This window comes from Hemitrygon akajei, chromosome 3, assembly GCF_048418815.1.
Source record: "Hemitrygon akajei chromosome 3, sHemAka1.3, whole genome shotgun sequence".
Classification (NCBI taxonomy): Eukaryota; Metazoa; Chordata; class Chondrichthyes; order Myliobatiformes; family Dasyatidae; genus Hemitrygon; species Hemitrygon akajei.
Window position 1 is genome coordinate 85,450,958 of NC_133126.1, and position 22,463 is coordinate 85,473,420.

Here is a 22,463-nt window from a genome sequence, read left to right on the forward strand (position 1 = left end):
TCAGTAAACTCCAAGACCTGGGCCTCAATAACCCGTTGTGCAATTGGATCCTGGATTTCCTCACTTGTGGACCCCAGTCAGTTTGGATTAGCAAAAGCATCTCCTCCACGATCTCCATCAGCACAGGAGCACCGCAGGGATGTGTGCTTAACCCCCTGCTCTCCTCGCTTTACACCTATGACTCTGTGGCTAAGTAGAGCTCCAATACCATACACAAGTTTGCTGATGACACCACTGTTGTGGGCAGTATCAAAGGTAGTGAAGAATCAGCATACAGGAGGGAGTTTGAAAACTCGGCTGAGTGTTGCAAAACAACACCCTCTCACTCAATGTCAGTAAGATGAAGGAACTGATTGTAGACTTCAGGAGAGGGGAACCAGAGGTCCATAAGCCAGTAACTACTGGAGGATCAGAAGTGGAGAGGGTCAGTAATTTTAAATTCCAGGGTGTCACGATCTCAGAGGACCTGTCCTGGATCCATCATGTAAATATAATTGCGAAGAAAGCACGACAGCACCTCTACTTCCTCAGGAGTCTGTGGAGATTTGGCATGACATCAAAAACCTCGGCAAACTTCTATAGATGTGTGGTGGAAAGTGTGCTGACTGGCTGCATTACGGACTGGTATGGGAACACCAACGCCTTTGAGTGAAACATCCTACAAAAGGTAGTGGATCTGGCCCAGTACATCATAGGAAAACCCTCCCAACCATTAAGCACATCCACATGAAACATTGCCATAGAAAAGCAGCATCCATCATCAAAGATCCTCACCACCCAGGCCGTGCTCTTTTCTCACTGCTGTCATCAGGTTGAAGGTACAAGAGCTCAGGACTCACACCACCAGGTTCAAGAACAGTTACTGCCCCACAAGCATGAAACTCTGAACAAAAGGAGATAACTACACTCATTGAAGAACTCTGTTGTCTTGTTATTTCATGTGTGTTATTTATTGCTTTTTATTTATATTAGCATTTGAACAGTTTGTTTACAGTTTATTTTCTGATGTTTACAGATAACTGTTTATAGCTAGCGTCTTATAGATATGCTAAGTATGCCTGCAGAAAAAGAATCTCCGGGTTATATGTGGTGACATGTATACACTCTGATAATAAATTTCACATTTAACTTCGAACTTTTGAACTTTGAAGATTTGGGTCGGTGTGTTCTAATTCCTCTGTGGGATCGCCCTACCCTGTTCTCATAAAGCTGGCTCCAGCTCCGGGCTTTCTGCACTGACAACTCGTTTTAAAGTGGCCTTACTCTGGCCTACAGACCCTCAAACCCTGAGGCTGAGGGATACACACGGTCCCTACGCGTGCTGCCTGGTGAAATTTCTGTGACAACACGTTCTGTAAAGAGATCTGTGGATTCACCCCATGCGTCTCCCCAAGAATGTTTTTTTTTTCTGGTCCTCTGTGGGTCTGACCTACTAACGCTTGAAGATTCTCTCAGTTTCCATGATTTTTGTGCTTATGTGAACTGACCACCTGAACAGAAAAAAGTATTGAATCGCTTATTCGGCCTAGCTAGGAGGGATCTACCTAAACAGGCCTCCAGCCACAGAGTCTGGCACTGGGAACTCACTTGACTTACGCAGCCGGCTGCTCTTTACGATAAACATTTATCGCTTGTGATGACAACCTTGCACAACCTTCACAGTGAAACCATATGCCTTGTACATAAACACGGTCTCCACCCCATCAGCTGATGTAACACTTCCCACCTCCATCAGGTGATGCTGATATCATTCCTCTACCAACTTGCTTCTTTAATCAGAACTGGACCCACCTGTTTTTTGTTCTTTTGCATGACCTGCAAATGCATGGAAGAATTTCTAACTATTTCCTTCCTCCCTTAAGGCATGCTTTCTGTAAGCTTTTTCAAAAAATATATATATGTTAATTTACAGGATGTGAATTATGCTGAGTGAATTGCCTTGGGAGAGATATAATGGGTTGACTGTGACTGTGACTTGCTAAGATTCTACAAATCTATTTATATGTTTGGGATCTTTTTCTATGTTTAATGGAGTCATAGAAAAGTACAGCACAGAAACAGTCCCTTCAGCCCATCTAACCTGTGCTGAACTATTTAAACTGCCTACTCATATCAAATTCCATACCCCTACCATCCATGTGCCTACTGCAACTTCTCTTAAACTTCTCTTCAGCATCAAAGTCGAGCTCGCATGCACCACTTGCACTGGAAGCTTGTTCCACATTCCCACAACCCTCCGAGTGAAGAAGTTTCTTCTCATGTTCCCCTTAAAATTTTCACCTTTCACCCTTAACCCATGACCTCTAGTTGTTCTCCCACCCAACCTCAGTGGGAAAAGCCTGCTTGCATTTACCCTATCTGTACCCCTCATAATTTTATATACCTCTATCAAACCTCCCCTCAGTCTTCTACATTCCAAGGAATAAATCCTAACCTGTTCAATTTTTCCATATAACTCAGGTCCTCGAAACAACATCTTTGTAAATTTTCTCTGTACTCTTTCAATATTATTTACATCTTTCCTGTAAGTAGGTGACCAAAACACACACAATACTCCAAATTAGACCTCACTAACGTCTTATACAACTTCAACATAACGTTCCATCTCCCGTACTCAGTACTTTGACTTATGAACGCCAATGTGCCAAAAGTTTTCTTAAGGACCCTATGTACCCGTGACACCATTTTCAATGAATTATGGCCCTGTATTCCCGGATCCCTTTGATCTGCCACACTCCTCAGTGCTTTACCGTTCACTGTGTAAGTCCTACCAAAGTGCAAGATGTCACCCTTGTTTGTATTAAATTCCATCTACCATTTTTCAGCAGGGTTGTGTAAGTGCAGGATAATGTTTAGCATTTTCTTAAACCCTCTTACTAGACTCTAGAACACTAGACACTAGATTACTACAGCACAGTACAGGCCCTTCGGCCCTCAATGTTGTGCCGACCCATATATTCCTTTAAAAAAGTACTAAATCCACACTACCCCGTAATCCTCTATTTTCCTTTCATCCATGTGCCTGTCCAAGAGACTCTTAAATACCCCTAGTTGTTAGTTAGTTGTTCCATTTTCACTTTAAATGGTTTAGCTGGTTTATATATAGTTTTAAGATCAATGACATCAAACATTAGCTCTTCCTGTCTCCGCAGATATTGCTTGACCTGCTAGGTATCTCCAGCATTTTCTTATTACATGTGGAATAATGGCTACATATGGTGAGTTACAGGCTTGTATCCAATCAGCCCTGTAGGTGGATGCTTCACTCTAGTGATTAGATGTGTTTATGTAGATAAACTGGGTATACTTTGTGGTATTTACATATGTGCGGTAATGATGCTGAACAAGGAGCAGTATCAATGCAGAAAGTGAGAAGTCATTGTGTCATGTTACCAGTGAATGTGGGTGTGGTATGTTTACAGTACTGTTTTGGCAGCAACGTGTCATAGAACAGAGCCCCCAGTTTATCTGACTGTCACAATACTGCATACCTCTAAGTATTTATGACATTCATAATCTTTTAATAGAAAACATTCCAAAACTGATCAAGCTATTTAAAATTTAAATAAAATCAAACATCTGAAGCCAATATACATGGAACATAGGATGGTACAGTCCCTTCCACTCACGATGTTGTGCAAAACGAACGAATCCTTTCTGCTGCACAAAGTCCATATCCCTCCATTCTCTTCACGTTCATCTGCCTATCAAAATGTTTAACAATAGGGCGGCACAGTAGCGTAGTGGCTAGCACAGTGCTTTATAATACAGGCAAAACGGGTTCATGCCTTGCCACCACCTGTATGGAGTTTGTATGTTCTCCCTGTGGCCACGTGGGTTTCCGCTCTTAGTCCAAAAATGTACCGGTTGGTAGGTTAATGGGTCATTGTAAATTGTCCCGTGATGAGGCTAGGATTAAATCAGGGGATTGCTGGGTGGTGCAACTCAAAGGGCCAGATGGGCCTACTCCACACTTTATCTCAATAAATAAATCACTTAAAATATAGATTAACTAAGGTTTGCCTTTCTTTCTCATGAGCACTTCCTCCACTGAAGTCAATTTAGACCCTGCTCTGCAGTAGATTTAGCCTGGCGTGGGGGGTTTGCGTGGATTCCTAACACCCGTGCTGAAGCCTGTAACTCTGCCCTGAGGTGTCTGGTGCAGAAGAGCTTTCTCCAGGTCGCGCAGGCAGCAGACCTCTGAGAGAAATCGTCAACCTTTCCCCACCAAAGCAAAGTCTATAATTACTAAATAATTAAATAACAAGTCCAATGACTAAACACTTATTTCATTCTAAATTGAATTTACAAGAATATTTCTGATTTTAATCCATTGCAATAGTGGATGAGTTTCTAAATTATTTAATTAACAATAAAGCCGTAGGGACTTAGTGCGACTTCAGTGCTATGTAAAATGCAGATTCATGCTTTCAGTCACCTAGCATTTGCTGTTGAAGTTTCTGGGTAGTGTGCTAAATGGAAAAGTTTAGTAATGAAACTCTCTGTAAGTAAACAGACCAGTGACCTAGGGTCAGACTCTTCCCACAGGAACCAGCTCTCTGCACTACACTAGATACAGATTTTGACAATGTACGTATCCCCATCTGAAACGGGACACTGTTCTCCAGATTGCAAGGGTGGAGGGGTGGAAACAGCTGCTTCTCACCCTTTATCTCAACAGCCTCCATGGCCTTGCCTTTCCCTTTCTGTATCTTCAACAGTCCCATGACCATCCAGTGCATCAGCTCTCCTACACACCCCAGATTTTCACCACTCCACCACTGGCACCCTGCCTTTCACTGTGAACATCCAAAAGCCCAGAATTCCTTCCTCAAATGTCTTCACATTTCACAGAGTCGTGGAATGCATTGAAATAGGACCTTCATCCCACCACGTGTGTGCCAACAATTTACCCCATCCAGACTAATCAGGACAATATGCCCCATTTCATCTTTCAGGAAGTTTGAAAGATTTTAGTTCATAGGACAGCAGAAGAACAGGGCCTTTGGCCCATGATGTTGTACCAAACTAATTAAGCTAGCAGTTAAGTACTTAATAAAACTAATTTCTTCTGCCTATGCTATGTCTATATTCCTCCATTCTCTGCATATTCCTGTGCATTTTTGTTGTTTCTCTCCACGCCCTGTGGCGCATTGGGTGGCATTTTTGCCATTTCCATAGCACTTTGACTGTTTTTCACGAAGCCGAGTTGCGAGCTCGACGCTTAACCCAGCATGGATGGAAGGGCCAGCTGGGTTCGAACCTGGGACCACTCGCCTCGACGTCCGGTGCTGATACCACTACACCGTTGGCCGGCTGCTTGTGCCAATTTAACAGCCTCTTAACTACTTTTGCTGTATCTGCCTCCACCACCACACTCCTGGTAGTACATTCCAGGCAGCCACCACTTTCTATTTATAAAAAAACTTGCCCCACAAATCTCCTTCGAACTTAACTCCCTTTCAGCTTCAATGCATGCCCTAATATCAGGGGGAAAGGGCCTGTCTGTCTACTCTATCTATGCCTCTCGTTCTATGACCTAAGCCTCCCATCAGATCTCCCTTCAACATCTGCCACTTCAGGTTTGTTTAGTTCTCATTCTAGCACATACCTTCTAATCTAGCAGCATCCTGATAAACCTCTTCTGCAGCCTCTCAAAAGCCTCCACATTCCTGCCATGCTGGGGCAATCAGAATTGAAGGGAACACTCCCTATGTTGCCTAACCGGACTTTTCTACTGCAAAATAATCTCCTGAGTCTTGAAGTAAATGCCAAGACTAATAAAGTCTCCCATTTTTAATTATTTTTGCTGTGCTCTGAACTTATTGTCCTCTAAAGCAAATTGAGATGTTTAACATTGATAAAGGTGCTTAATAAAACCCAAGTTTTAGTTACACTGCAGGATGAAACTTGCCCAAAGATTCTTGCAATTAGCCTTTTGAGTTCCAAAGCCCAGCATTTATCTGCTTTGGACAAGAGTCACTGTAACATAAAGCTCTGTAGATATTTTACAGCAATGTGCGCGAAATGTGAATTTATAGTCCGTTCTGATATTACATAGATTAAAGAGCAGGAAGGTTCTGAAGAGATCGGTAACATGGATTTTAAGTAGAATTAAGAGTCCAACAACCAATGACGGCAGCAGTTGGGACAAAGCCAGCTGTTTTGGATGAGTTGATAGAAAATGGAAGAATAGAAAGTAGTTGTGGAGGGTTCTGGAACAAGGCAGTGATAGAAGCAGTATTTGTCTTGCATTTTTTCTTGGGCTTAACAGTGAAAATGATTTACGTACCTTTAATATAATGAAACTATAATGTGTGCAGGGTAATAAAAGCAGCACAGCTGCATCGGGAGAGAATACCTGAGTCAGCTGTTGAACAACAACAAACAATGGCAGGTTTTCCGTCTCCACCCACAGTGCCATGTTTTGATTAAAAGTTTACAGTGCACTCTATTTGTATTTTACTTTTTTAGGTTTTATGCAAGATAGAAAAACGATCAGCATTATGGACTTGTTTTGGTGTTAGATTTTCATGAGATCTTGGCAAACTCTGTGACTTTGTGATCAGCAAATGCTTTAGAAATTTAATGCTGTGCCTTTTCTTAAATTTCTGCAACCAGCCTGTTAAATATTCACAACCGTCTCCAATTTTCAGTTTGTCGTGATAGCTCTTTGCTTGTTTTTTGATCAGCATACAGTTAAGCAGCATGTGTCATTCTGATGCTGACAAATCCGCTCTTTCAACACACGTTCACGATCTTCATTTTTTTGCTTAATGCAGTGTTTTTCAATTTTCATGAACTTCTGTTCATTTCATATACAAGGCCACTTCTCAGAACTGTCTGAAGTGCGCAGAGACCTGCATATTGCCTGAGAACCTTCCCAATACCTTGTGGAATTTTCCATTGCTAACAACAAGTCAGTTCTCAAAAAAAAAATTAGGATTTTGGAGGTTTTCAGATTTTGGATTGAGTGTTTTGAGGAGGTTAGAAGGATGGGTGCATTAGGGTACTGCACAATGTATTTTGTGTGTGTTTTAGTCAGGTTTCTGACAAGTCCCCTTGGGAATGGTTGGGAAAGGAAAAGCTTACAGAAACCGAGAGAAAGTGCAAGCTGAATATGGAACTGGCTGGGTGCCAGGGAGGAAAGGTTACTGGTTGATGTAGTTTTAGTGATTGAAAGGTTGATGCTGTGCCAACTCCCTTTCTTTTAGTTGTGTATGTCAATGGTTTCGAGCGCTGGAGCCATGATTAAAAGCTCTATAGATAGTCCATGGTCTTGATTATCAGGAGAAAAGTTTATCAGGTGGCCTGTTTGAAGGGTAGGGAAATGGGATTCAGTTCAGAGAGATGAGAGAGAGCAAGTGTTTTTGGGATGTACTATCTAGGGAAGGGCTGTAAATGGTGGGATACTGAAGAATGTACTGTGAATGTGTGAAGGAGATCCACCAGGATGTTGCCTGGATGGAGCAGTTGAGTAGCAATAAACAAATCGCTGGAGGAACGCAATGGCCAAGCAGCATCTGTGAGAGAGGAAAGGAATTCTGAAACCCTGCATCAGGAAATGAAATTCCGTATGACTCCATGACTAAGTGTGGAGACCAGAGGAAGTGCCTGTCCACATATCCCTAAGGTAGCAGGTTAGATAGATAAGGTGGTTAGGAAGACACAACCACTTGGATCTTTGCCTTTTGGCTAAAACTCTGAACAGAGGATGGTGATGTCTGGTTCCATATAAACCTTCAAATACAAAAACAGAATTTCTGGAAGGACTTAGCCAATGAAGCAGCATATGTGGAAAGAGAAACCAGTCTCTGTTTCGTGTCAGTGACCCTTCCTCAAAGCAAACCAAAATGATGATATCATAGTGTCCAACCCACAGCTCCCTGAAAGTGACTGCACAGATCGTTAGTGTGGTAAAGGTGGATGGCGTGCTAGCCTAATTAGTCGAGGTAATTTGACACTCAGAAAGTTATGGTACAGTTTTATAAAACTCTGGCCACAATAGGTCAATGGCAGACACAATCTCAATGGCTCTTCACATGGCCTTAGATCACCTGGACACTACAAACACCTATGCCAAGATGCTGTTCATCGACTATAGCTCAGTATTTGACACCATCATTCCCACAATCCTGATTGAGAAGTTACAGAACCTGGCCATCTGGACCTCCCTCTACAACTGGATCCTCAACTTCCTAATCGGAAGACCACAATCTGTGTGGATTGGTGAATATACCTCCTCCTCACTGACGATCAATACTGGTGCACCTTGGGTGTGTGCTTAGCCCACTGCTTTACTCTCTCTATACCCATGACTGTGTGGCTAGGCATAGTTCAAATACCATCTATAATTTGCTGATGATACAACCATTGTTGGTAGAATCTCAGGTGGTGACAAGAGGGCGTACAGAAGAGAGATATGCCAACTAGTGGAGTGGTGTAGCAGCAACAACCTGGGATTCAACATCAGTAAGATGAAAGAGTTGATTGTGGACTTCAGGAAGGGTAAGGCAAAGGAACACATACCAATCCTCATAGAGGGATCAGAAGTGGAGAGAGTGAGCAGTTTCAAGTTCCTGGGTGTCAAGATCTCTGAGGATCTAACCTGGTCCCAACATATTGATACAGTTATAAAGAAGGCAAGACAGTGACCATCCTTCATTAGGAGTTTGAAGAGATTTGGTATGTCAACAAATACATGCAAATACTGTGGAGAGCATTCTGACTAGCTGCATCATTTGTCTGGTATGGGGGGGTGCTACTGCACAGGACCGAAAGAAGCTGCAGAGGGTCATAAATTTAGTCAGCTCCATCTTGGGTACCAGCCTACAGTGTACCCAGGACATCTTTAGGGAGTGGCGTCTCAGAAAGGCAGCGTCCATTATTAAGGACCTCCAGTACCCAGGGCATGCCCTTTTCTCACTGTTGCCATCAGGTAGGAGGTACAGAAGCCTGAAGGCACACACTCAGTGATTCAGGAACAGCTTCTTTCCCTCTGCCATCCGATTCCTAAATGGACATTGAACCCATGAACACTACCTCAATTTTTAAATATATATTCTGTTTCTGCACAATTTTTGATCTATGCAATATATGTATACTGTAATTTATTTATTTATTCTTCTATATTATGTATTGCATTGAACTGCTGCTGCTAAGTTTATACATTTCACGTCACATGCCGGAGATAAGAAACCTGATTCTGATTCTGATTCTGATTCTAGTGCAGATGAATCTGGAGTCTGGCATTCAGTTCAAGTTGCCTCTTTATAGGAAGGATGTGGCGACTTTGGAGAAGGTGCAGCTGCTGCATTGATTAGATTACAATTAAGACAGGTTGAACAAAGTAGTGTTGCTTTTTCTGGAGTGTCATCAGCTGAAGGGAGAGCTGTTAACATTTATACATTCATTCATGTTTATTTATCGAGATACAGCCCTTCCTGCTCTTTGAGCCACACTGCCCTTCAGTTTACCAATCTAATCAGAGCCTAATTGCGGGAGAATTTACAATGACCAATTAGCCTACCAACCAGTACGTCTTTGGACCGTGGGAGGAAACTGGAGCACCCAGAAGAAATCCATGTAGTCACGGGGAGAACGTACAAACTCCTCACAGACAGCTGCGGGAATTGAACCTGGGTCACCTGGACTGTAAAGCATTGTGATAGCCGGTAGGCTACCATGCCAGTGTAGATAGAGTAGAAGTTGGTATACTTTTCCCAGGGTGGAAATGTATAATAACGAGAAGGGAAAGTTCAGGGGAGATGTGTGGGTCAAGAATTTTGCACAGAGAGTGGTCGGTGCTTGGAATGTGCTGCCAGGGCTGAAGGTGGAGGAAGGTATGATAGAGACATTTAAGAGGGTCTTGGGCACATGAATGTACCAAAGCTGGAACAATATGAACCATGAGGAGGCAGAAGGCATCAGTAGCTTAATTATTTTGGAATGATATTGTGAGCCAAAGGACCTTTTCTGCTGTACTGTTCTAGGATGACTGGCTTCTCTTTCCAAATATGCTGCTTGGCTTTTGATTTCTTCCAGTGATTTTATTTTTGTCTCAGCTCCTAACATCTGCACTTCTGTTTGTTTTTATATATGAAATGGCAATTAGGCTGCTGTTAAGTTCAGGTCACCACACAATGGGAGAGATGTTGGAGCATAAGAGAGGTTAAAACGAGAGTGAGGCAAATGTGGACAGCACAAGTGAATGTTAACTATCAGGGCAGGTTTAGATTTGGATTGTGTTTTTTTTGGAGAGGAAATTTAATTAATGTACATATTTGAGAGGGGAATGGAAAATAACGAGCTAAACATAAGAGATTCTGCAGATGCTGTAAATTTTGAACACACACAGTGATAGGGGCAGCATGAATGGAAGAGGAGTAAACAGTTTAATGTAATTTAGAGATACAGTACAGCAACAGGCCCATCTGGTCCAACGAGCCCGTGCTGCCCAATAACACCCATGTGGCCAATTAACCCATTAAGCCATGCGGCTTTACACTGTGGGAGGCAACAGGAGCACCAGGAGGACCAACGTGGTGACAGGGAGAACACACCAACTCCTCACAGACAGCAGCTGCAATTGAACCCGAGAGGCACTGTAAAGCGACTATGCTTTTGGGCTGAGAGGCTCCATCTGTATGGGAAAGGAAAGGGAAAGATTTTGGACAAAGAGCTATTTTACTTTGCAAGGAGGTCAGTAACCAAGGGGCACACACATGCACGCACACACACACGCACACACACACGCACACGCACGCACATACACACACACACAATCAACTTCAGTTTTTTTATATTTTGTTAAATAATTAGTGAAAAAGCAGAAATTTAAAAAACATACTGAGGTAGTGATCATGCGTTCAATGGCTACTCAGAAATTGGATGACAGGGGAAGAAGCTGTGTCTGAATCACTGAGTGTGTGCCTTCAGGCCTCTGTACCTCCTACCTGATGGTAACAATGAGAAGAGGGCATGTCCTGGGTGGTGGGGGGTCCTTAATGATGGATGCAGCCTTTTCGAGGCACCACTCCTCGAAGATGTCTTGGATACTACAGAGGCTAGTCCTCATGGTGGAGCTGACTAATTTTACAACTCTCTGCTGCTTACTTCGATCCTGTGCAGTAGATCTCCTCTCCCTCCCCACATACCAGATTGTGATGCAGCCAGTCAGAATGTTCTTCATGGTAGGTACATCTGTAGAGATTTGTGAGTGTTTTTGGTGACGTACCGAACCTTCTCAAACTCCTAATGAAATATAGTCACAGTCTTTCCTTCTTTATAGCTGCATCAATGTGTTGGGACAAGGTTAGGTCCTTGGAGATATGAATACTTAGCAACTTGTTTTTGCTCACTCTCTCCACTTCTGATCCCTCCATGTGGATTGGTGTGTGTTCCCTCCTTTTACCCTTTCTAAGGTCCACAATCAGACATTCTGGTATCTGGGCTTTGATCTCCCACTTCTGGATCCGAAATTAGGTTGATCTTCACAGCAGTGTCAAAAGTTATGCTGATAACCCAGTGTGAGTTAAGGGATCTAAGCATCATTGGAGGTCTGCTCTCAACTGCATTAGACCAAGGTTTGTGTGTCTATTTTGTGAGTCAATGGCATCATTTGAAAAGGATTCTGTCTGGCTCCATGCCATATCTGGCAGCCTGCTCTCCGTGGGTTTGAGCCCTGCTTCAGAAACTACACCGAAGTTAGGCTAATGGTGCAATGAGGCAGATGTTACCTGTCTGTTGGATTGTGAAACACATTTCCTACCTATGTTGTTTCAGAGTGAACCACGACAGCTCTCCCTAATGTCCCAGCTAATGTTTATTTCCCAACCACACCATCAAAGCATCATGTTATTGCTCCTGCAAGATGTCTTCTGTGTGTAAATTGATGACTGTTCTCCCCATGTCACAATAACAATTGTACTAAATTGGCTGTAAAGCATGTTTGGATGTTCTAAGCTAGTTAAAGCAATGTACAGTAAGTAGATGCACTTCTGTCTCATGTCATTTACAACCAAACAAACAGAGGTCTTAAAAGAAAAGACACTGAAATAGAATATTGTCAGCTATCATTTAACTGCCTGAATGAGTTGAACAGGCGTTTGTAATTGCCAGTTGCAGGAACAAGTGTATGAAATGTTATCTTGAAGCCTGAGACCCAGAAGACATGCATTTGAAATCCACCGTTCTTTGTTTCCACAGTGGTAACTCTGCCAGGCCCACCAGAGATGCCTGAAGGTTCGTTGTGTTCTGCTAAGGAAGTACCATCCGTAGAAGGTCAGTGCCTGCCTTATTTCACCGCAGAGGTTTGAACCTGTAACACCGCCCAGATGTGTCGTGATCTAAAGCAACAAAACCCTGGAGCTTTAGCAACATGACCAATTTAAAACTTTCATGTTAGTTTTCGCTCCCCTCCATGGCTATGCCCTCCCCCATCTCTGCACTCTCCTGCAGCTCTTTAACCCTTCCAGGAATCTGCATTGCTCCATTTCTAGCTTGCTGATCTTCCCTGCAATGAATCCGTTCTTCATTGCCTCTGTTCCTTCTGCTGCCAGGGCTCTATCCTATGGAATTTTCTTGCTGAATCTCTTCCTCACACATTCTAGGATGCTCGTTAAAATCTATTTCTTTGACCAAGCCCAAGGTGATTGGTCTGAGTGTTTCCTCAAAAGTGTTCACATTGTGTGATGGCTCTTTTATTAAATACCTTGGGCTGGTTATGCTTGTTGAAAGCAACAGATCAACAGTTGTTGTTGCTGTTGGATAACCTTGGTCCACCCTCCAACAGATGTGGTTGGGGTCTTTATACAGTATATGAGCTGACCCCAACCTCATTTAATCCTAGATGCATCTTCTCCCATGTGGTTATCTCACATCAATGCCATTTGCCTCACCTTGCTGTATTGAGTTCCCCACTCCAGTCTCCTTTTGTTAACAAAGCATCTTCTGCATTCTCATTTGGATTTCATGGTAGTGTTTGATGCTTATGGTTATTTTAAAAGATGTTACTCTCTGGAATTTATTCAGACCTGAAGGCTTATAGATTGGATCCTTTGCTGACTTGGATGGTTAGCATTTTAGAGGGCAGATATACTGCAGTTGTATGTCCTACAGATAAGACATGGAACCAATGTCACATTTCTCCTCTGTGGAATCTTGCAATGTATCTGGAATGGGTGTTCATGAAATTTCACAGTGATGACTGCCAGCCTCTTAATATCAGATGGCAGCATTTCTGTTGGGTAGTACGTGTACCTTTTTTGTCGGGATATACAGATGTATATTTTGTGTTTATGGACATGGAATTTGCGTGACCCTTACTAAGAGGGCTGTGTTAAACTCAAGGATGAGAGCCATGGAATGGCATGGATTAAATTTGAGGCATTTTTGTTAATGATGATTGTACTTACTAAAGCCCATCTTCCCTACTGGGGGATAGGTTGCCAGCAGCTCACCAGAGTCCTCTGTGTTGGGCCAGTCTTTCATGTTGCTCCCAGGCGTAACCCATCTTCAAAGACCATTCCTCTCCCAGGAATGAGGTCTTTGCAGCTCTAGGTTTTTACAGTATGGAGTTGCTAACCCCACGCTCAACCTTCTTCCTTCCATAGCTGGGCTTAGGATCATCCATGGCGGAGTTTTGTGATGGTTGTGGTGTAATAATGTGAAATGCTATCTGGCAAAATTCTTCCACGGTATAAGTTGAGGTACTCTACTTGCGGCCACCTTTGGTAAACTGTAACCCTGTAGGATTTCCTTCATGCAAAAGGAATACATAAAACACAAAACTTCAAACTATCAGGACAGCAACGTGTGCTCAAGGTTAGAAATCTTTCAGTATTAATTCCTCAAAAGTTACATTTATTGAGTTTTATCTGTCAGTGTGGTTTAATCACATGATTTTACAGCACTAATGGAGCACTCAGTCCATCTATTCTGATGTCCACGTTGACATATCCCACCCACCTTTATCTTGGCTGATTTGCTAATTCTTTCCCTCTCACATCCAACCGGTGTAAAATGTATAAGCTTAGTACAGAATGTGGAATACCTCAATCAGATCAATGGTGGGTCTGTCAAAGGTCTACCAGTCCACTAATGGTCCACCACCAGTGACCTCTTGGGGATTGCAAACTTTCTTTTTAACAAGGTGTCCTCAGTAAAACTGACTATAAATCTGCTGAGTGATTTTTCAAAAACCCAAGTTGGTCACTGGCAAGAGTTTAGCCAGAAGATTCCTTTAGCCCTGTGATAGCCAGTTTCACCCATAGAACAAGCACGAGGGTGATTGATAAGTTCATGGCCTAAGGTAGAAGGAGTCAATTTTAGAAAACCTAGCGCATTTATTTTTCAACATAGTCCCCTCCTACATTTACACACTTAGTCCAGCGGTCGTGGAGCATATGGATCCCTTCTTTGCAGAAGTCGGCATCTTGGACCTCCAGAAGTGGTCCACAGCAGGGGTGATTGATAAGTTTGTGGCCTAAGGTAGAAGGAAATGAGTTATTAACTTCAAACTTTCTGCATAATCACTCAAAGAGTTGAACTGCACGTGCATATAATGAGAGCTGTATAACTCATCTCCTTCTACCTTAGGCCACGAACCTCTTCTGGAGGTCCAAGATGCCGACTTCCACAAAGAAGGGATCCATATGCTTCACGAAAAATAAATGTTCTAGGTTTTCAAAAACTGACTCCTTCTACCTTAGGCCATGAACTCATCAGTCATCCCTTGTAAAAATAATATCTCTTGTCCCTTGCCTCTCATTCTGAATATGTAGCTCGATACACAGCAGTGTAACTGTGTGGAGAGTGATGTGTTGGGTTGAGTGATGTGCTTACTGTTTGTGGGGGAAGCAACAAATGGGACACAGGTCATTTCTATGGCTGAGGCGATGCTTATTTTGTGCACACTTGGAAATCCTTGAGCTCAAGAGTCAAAGTCAAGTTTATTGTCGTATACACAGGTACAATGAAAACTTACTTGCAGTAACATCACAGGCACATAGCATCAGATGCACAGCGTTCATACGAAAACACAAATATAAGTTATACACAAATTTTAGAAGAAAGAGCACAGTCCATCGCAGTGCAAAATGGTCAAGGTGGTCCTGGAGTTGCTATACTGAGGTGGTGATTAAGGTTGGGTAGGTTGGTTCAAGAACCGAATTGTTAAGGAGAATTGTTCTTGACTCTGGTGGTGTAGGATGTCAGGCTTCTATACCTCCTGGCCGATTGAAACCAGTGTGAAGATGGCATGGCCTGGATGGTGGGGATCCTTGGACTTGCAGTGGTCCTTCTCCTAAACCTAGATATAGTGGGGATCTTTGATGATAGATGCTGCCTTTTTGAGCCAAGGCCTCATTTAGATACTACCAATAGTGGTCAGGGATGTGCCTGTGATGTTTTGGATTGTGTCCTCTCCGCTCAGAACCTTCTGACCTGCTGTCATTGGTACATTCCAGATAAGGCTCCTTACTGCCTTTTATACCTCTTGTTGTAAACTGACAAGAGTCCAGACAGCTTACTTGATTTGTGATTAACCACAAATTTATTAGTCTCGTGCCAGCCCTGCCTCTACCTACAAACCATTCCCCCCACTCTTCCATCAGGTATTCGCCTCCCTTCTGGTTGGCAGAAATCCTTGGGTGGAGATAGGAGAGGTTGATTGCTATGTGGGGGGCATTGGGTTAAGTTGCAGTGCGGGGTGGGGGGAGGACAGTTGCTAGGGAACGGGGCTACCTAACTATCAGGGGGCTTCTTAACACTTGGCTGAGCCCAGGCAGATTGGGGTAAAAAGTAATGCTGATGTTTTACTGGTCCAAGAAGTTGGGTTTGATCCTGACCTCGAGTCCCGTCTGTGTGGAGTTCAGTACTAATACACACACGGCAGTGTTTGGATCTCTGTCAGTTTAATGCCCGGTAAGTTCATTACAAGTTTCACATTGTAAAGAAATGTGGGAAGAAGAATTTGAACGAAACATAGAAATGGAGTTTAAAAGGGGACCACAAGTCGACATTTTGTTTTGTTTTGACACCCTGTACCTGGAAGAAAAGTGTAAAAAGGGAGTAGTTAATATAAAGAGATGAGGTCATGGCTGACAGGTGATAGGTGGAACTGAGTGAGAATGCAGGTGATGAGTAGTTGGAGCTGGCAGGGGCTGAAGTGGGAGACAGTGGCTCGTGGATGAGAAAGACGAAGAGAGAGAGAGAATAAAGGAGTGGGGAGGCGGGGTGAAGAGAGGTAGAGACAGATGCTGGAAGGTGAAGTGGAGACAAGAGGCTTCAGATGCCTCTCCGAAGCTTCTGTGGAGGACTTGATGTCAGAGGGTACAAACATGGTGGGCGCATTAATGTGTCAATGATTGCTGGTCAACCAAGATTGGCATTCCTAAACATTGGGAATATAATTTATTCAATTGTGCTCACTCTCTTATCATATGTTAAAACGACGAGAAACTAGGTCCTAGAGTAAATCACTCAGACCAACAAGCCTGACCCACTATTTAAGAACATAAGAAATAGGGGCAAGAGTAGGCCATCTGGCCCATTGAGCCTGCTCCGCCAGTCAATAAGATCATGGCTGATCTGTCCATGGACTCATCTCCACCTACCTGCCTTTTCCCCATATCCCTTAATTCCTCTACAATACAAAAATCTATCCAAACTTGTCTTAAATATATTTACTGAGGTAGCCTCCACTGCTTCATTGGGCAGAGAATTCCACAGCTTCACCATTCTTTGGGAAAAGCAGTTCCCCCTCATCTCTGTCCCAGATTTACTCCCCGGAATCTTGAGGCTACATCCCCTAATTCTAGTTTCATCTATCACTGCAAACAACTTTTCTGCCTCTATCTTATTTATCCTTTTCATAATGTTATGTGCTTCTATATGATTTCCTCTAATCCTTCTGAATTCCAGTGAGTACAGTCCCTGGTGACTCAATCTCTCTTGATAGCCTAACCCCCTCATCTCCGGAATCAACCCTGGTGAACCTCCTCTGTACCACCTCGAAAGCCAGTATATCCTTCCTCAAGTAAGGAGACCAGAACTGCACACAGTACTCCATGTATGGCCTCACCATTACCCTATACAATTGCAGCATAACCTCCCTGCTCTTAAATTCCATCCCTCTAAGAATTAAGGTTAACATTCTATTTGCCTTCTTGATAGCCTGCTGCACCAGCAAACCAACCTTTTGTGATTCATGCACAGGCACTCCCAAGTCCCTCTGCACAGCAGCATGCTGCAATCTTACCATTTAAATAATAATCTGATCTTCCATTTTTCCTTCCAAAGTGGATGACCTCATATTTACCAACATTGTATTCCATTTGCCAGACCTTTGCCCTATTACTTAACCTATCTTTATCTCTCTGCAGACTCTCCATATCTTCTGCACAATTTGCTTCTCTATTCAATTTAGTGTCATCAGCAAACTTAGATGCGCTACGCTCAGCCCCCTCTTCCAGATCCTTAATGTATATCATGAACAGTTGCCGACCCAGCACCAAACCCTGTGGCACACCGCTCACCGCTGTTTGCTGACCAGAGAAACACCCATGTATCCCAATTCTCTGCTTTCTATTAGTTAACCAATCCTCTATCCATGCTAATACATCACCCCCAACTCTATGCATCATTTTATGGATAAGTCTTTTATGTGGCACCTTATCGAATGCCTTCTGGAAATCTAAGTAAATAACATCCATCTGGTCCCCTCTATCCACTGCACTCATTATATCCTCAAAGAACTCCAATAAGTTTGTCAAACAGGACCTTCCTTTTCTGAATCCATGCTGCATCTGCCTGATGGATCCATTTCTTTACAGATGCCTCGCAATTTCTTCTTTAATGATAGCTTCAAGCATTTTCCCAACTACAGATGTTAAACTAATAGTTACCAGCCTTTTGCCTACATCCTTTTTTGAGCAGTGGTGTGACATTAGCCTTCTTCCAATCCATTGGGAGAAGTCCAGAGAATTATGGTAAATTATCACCAAACCCTCTATGATAACCTCTGCTATTTCTTTCAGTACCCTGGGACGCATTCCAAAAGGATCGGGGACTTGTCTATCTTTAGGCCCACAAGTTTGCTCAGCATATTCTTTAATGATAGCTACTGTATTAAGGTTCTCACCTCCCATCACATTCATATCATCTCTCTTTGGCTTGTTAAATGTGTCCTCCACCATGAAGACCGACACAAAATAGTCATTCAAAGCCTCAGCCATTTCCTCATTACCCAATATCAATTTTCCCTTCTTATCCTCCAAGGGACCTCTGTTCACTTTCGGCACCCTTTTCCACTTTATATAATTATATAAACCTATACTATCCATTCTTATATTCTTTTTCCCTTTACAATTCCTAATCTCTACCCAGTGGGATTCAACATTCTGCTCTTTAGATCTTTTATCGTTTCTCACAATCACCCTGATCTCATCCTCAATTAAGAGCGCAACCCCACCTTCCTTACCTTCCTGCCTATCCTTCCGTATTACCTGATATCCTTGAATATTTAATTCCTAATCCTCTCTACCCTGCAACCATTTAATATGGCTGATGTGCCTTTGGGAGTCCAGGTCTTGGACAAGAAGTGACTGCTGGGAATCAATGTGTTTGCTCTGAGATTGGAAAGTAGACCCTCATAGTTTCTAATGAACCATAGAACTTAAAGGTGAAATCCTGCCAGATTTGTGACTTGTAAAAGATGACTCTTTATAGAAGAGATTCCCAACCTTTTTTAATGCCGCGAAGCCCTTCCAAGAACCGAGAGGTCTGTAGACCCAGGTTGGGAACCAGTGCTTTATCGAGTGAGCATGCTCTCTGCAAAATCATCTGTTGTGTTACTTTCAAGAATGGGCATTATACAGCTGTGCCTGCCACATGCTATCAGACTTCTCAAGGTCATGAATTGCAGTAAATAAATAGACATACTTTAAGGTGTGCTAGATTTTCCTGCTTTAAAGGTGCATGCATGCAGCAAGACTCCAAGGTGACACTAACATAAGTGTATAGAAATTTGTTCACTAGGTGTTATAGTGTCACCACTAGACCAACTGCATGGTTCCAGGTGCTGTAATGTCTGTTAAGACATTAATTTTCTTGTTTTTTCCAAGCGGGTTTTTGTCCTCCCAAGCATTTTCTCTGGAATGAACTCCCCCTCCCCCCAGCCCCTTCCATTGTGAGGTTGAAGGTAATGCAACATTCAAAGCTTGTTTGCAGAGCGATTTTCAATGCTGCTTCAACAAACGATGTTTGTTCTGTACTCACAGAGCAGCCTGGATTTACTAAGGCTGCTTCCTCTCAAACTGTGCTTTTTAAATGTTTGACGCTCAACCTGCATTGGTGAGGTGGGAAACCTTATACAGGATCACACCTCAGTCTCACGTGCACCGAGAGTGTTCTGCCAAAGTCACCTTCAACTTCACGATCAGCTGCTACTGCTTTCTACTGTGTCTCTGTCTAAGTATGTGCATTAATAGCAATGCATTTGGCCTGATGATCAATGATCGGCGGTGTCAGTCATTGTAAGTAACTATTTAAATGTAAAAACTTTTCAGAGGCAAAAGATTTAGGGCAAAAATGTTAGAGATTAAAATCCTGGCATTGAAGGCACAGCTAGTAACAGTAGAACAATTAAATCCCAGCCAGAATAGGAAGATAGTTTAGATGACTGGAGTGAGTTATGGAGAATTGTGGGTGTGTAGTGGGGGGTGGAGAAGAAACCACAGAGGAATTTGAAAATAGTATTGTTATACGTGTGAACCAGTTTATGGAATAAGAATGAGGTTGATGTATGAACTACAAATGGGTCCTGGTATAAATTAGGACCGCATTGCATGGACAAGCTCAGTTTTATGGCAATCAAAAAGGGCAGGCATTAGTGCGTTGGACTAGCCTGTGTTATAACAAAGGCATGGATGAGAATTTCAGCAGTTGAAGCAGGAAGATCAGGAGCTCTGTAATACAATACATGGCCTTTGACCTCGTCTTGTAGACACAGCATTTACATGCCAGATCAGTTGAGTTTCAGTTCAGTGATTCTTGTTGATTATGAGTTGCGGTGCTGGTAACATCTTTGAAAGTTAAATGTGATTATTTGGATTTTCCCTTGGAGATGATCACATGTGGGTGCAATTTATCTGTCCTTGCTCAGGTTGGTGTTGGAGATGCCTATGAGATGGCTTTTTAGAACAGCTTCTGGTTGAGCCCACTAGGGGAGAGGCAATTCTGGATTGGGTGTTGTGTAATTAATCAGATTTGATCAGGGAGCTTAAGGTAAAGGAACCGTTGGGAGACAGTAATCATAATATGATAGAATTCATGCTGCAATTGGAGAGGGAGAAGCTAAAGTCAGCTGTATCAGTGTGACAGTGGTGTAAGTGGTATTACAGAGGCATGAGTGGGGAGCCGGCCAGAGTTGATCGAATGGGATGACCACAGAACAACAATGACTGGAGTTTCTGTGGCAACTCAGAAGGCACAGGATAGATATATCACAAGGATGAAGAAGTATTCTAAAATACTGCTAAATTTTAAAGCATATTCAGATTGGCTGCCAGTGACAAGTACTGGTCCACTGGGGTTAGGTAGGACTGTTTCTTTTCATGTTATATGTTAACAATGTGGACGACAGAATAATAACCAGAGTGGAATCAATGAAAGATTGCACCAACTGGGCATTCAACCAGTGTGCATAAGACAATACCCTGCAAGTACAAAAAGAAAGAAATAATACTAAGAAATAAATAAGCAATAAGCAATGACGTGAAGAGTCCCTACAAGTGAGTTCATAGGTTGTGTTTCAGTGATGGAGCAATGAAGTTGAGGCACTACCAACCCCCTTGCCCCCCTCTGATCCCAGCTCTTGTTCATGTCGGGTTTTCACCACCCCCTCTCTGAGGCAGAACATACTGTCCTCTGGAAGGGCCTCACCTTTGTTCCCCTGTGCCCACACCTCAGTGAGTTCTCCGCCCGCCACGGTGCTGAGCTCTTCTTCTGCTGCCTCCGTCTCCGAGCCTACTTCTTTGGCAGGACTCTCCACCTGCACTGACGATCCTTTCTCCCGTCTCCTCCTCTTCCTGGACACCCTGCCCTGGTCTTCTGTCTGCTATGGACCTTTTCATTGCCAATTGCTGACGGGACATTAACCGTCTAGAATTCAACACTCCTCTCTCCAATTCCTCCTTCCAAACGCTCAGCTCTCTACTCCCTCTGCACCAATCCTAACCTCACCATCAAACCCGCAGATAAGGGAGGTGCTGTAGTAGTGTGGCAGACTGACCTCTACCTTGCTGAAGCCCAGTGCCAACTCTCAGACACGATCTCTTACTTACCTCTCAAACAGGACCTCACTAAGGAACACCAGGCCATTATCTCGCACACCATCACCAAACTTACTGACTCTGGGGATCTTCCATCCACTGCCGCCAATCTAATAGTTCCCACACCCCGCACCTCCCGTTTCTACCTCCTATCCAAGATCCACAAACTCGTTTGTCCACATAGACCCATTGTTTCAGCTTGTTCCTGCCCCACTGAACTCATATCGGTATACCTCGACTCTGTTTTATCCCCCCTAGTTCAGTCCCTTCCTACCAACATCCGTGACACTTCACATGCTCTTGATCTTTTCAATAATTCCAGGTTTCCTGACCCCCATCATCTTATATTTACCTTGGATGTCCAGTCCCTTAACACCTCCATCCTCCAGCAGGAAGGCCTCAATGCTCTCCATTTCTTTCTGGACACCAGACCCAACAAGTTCCCCTCCGCCACCGCTCTCCTCCGCCTAGCGGAACTTGTTCTCACTCTCAATAATTTCTCCTTTGGCTCCTCCCACTTCCTTCAAATAAAAGGTGTAGCCATGGGCACTTGCTATGCCTGCCTGTTTGTCGGCTATGTGGAACAGTCTATGTTCCAACCCTATTCCGGTGACCGTCCCGCATTTTTCCTACACCCATGCTGAACTTGTCGACTTCATCAAATTTGCTTCCAACTTCCATCCTGCCCTCAAATTTATCTGGTCCATTTCTGACACCTCCCTCCTCTTTCTCAATCTCCCTGTCTCTATCTCCAGAGACAACTTATCTACCGATGTCTATTACAAACCCATGGACTCTCACAGCTACCTGGACTACACCTCGTCCAAACTTGTTACTTGTAAAAATGCCATCCCCTTCTCTCAATTTCTCCATCTCAGTCGCATCTGCTCTCAGGATGAGGCTTTTCATTCTGGAATATTTTCATCCGTTTTCAAAGAAAAGGGCTTCCCTTCCTCCACCATCAGCACTGCTCTCAACTACATTTCTTCTATTTCACACACGTCTACTCTTACCCCATCCTCCTGCCACCCTATCAGGGATAGTGTTCCTCTTGTCCTTGCCTACCACCCCACCAGCCTCTGTGTCCGGCACATAATTTTCCACAGCTTCTGCCACCTCCAATGGGATCCC

The 22,463-nt window shown here is 43.3% G+C and overlaps 1 protein-coding gene across 1 annotated transcript in view; it reads left to right on the forward strand.

The window, feature by feature from the left end:
• The window catches only part of LOC140724555 (pleckstrin homology domain-containing family G member 3-like), a 225,949-nt gene that overhangs the window by 40,797 nt on the left and 162,689 nt on the right, over positions 1-22,463 (forward strand). The window contains exon 2 of the mRNA XM_073038988.1: positions 12,208-12,282. Coding sequence (XP_072895089.1) covers positions 12,234-12,282 — 49 coding nt within the window. The 5' untranslated portion in view covers positions 12,208-12,233. The remainder of the gene's footprint in view (positions 1-12,207; positions 12,283-22,463) is intronic.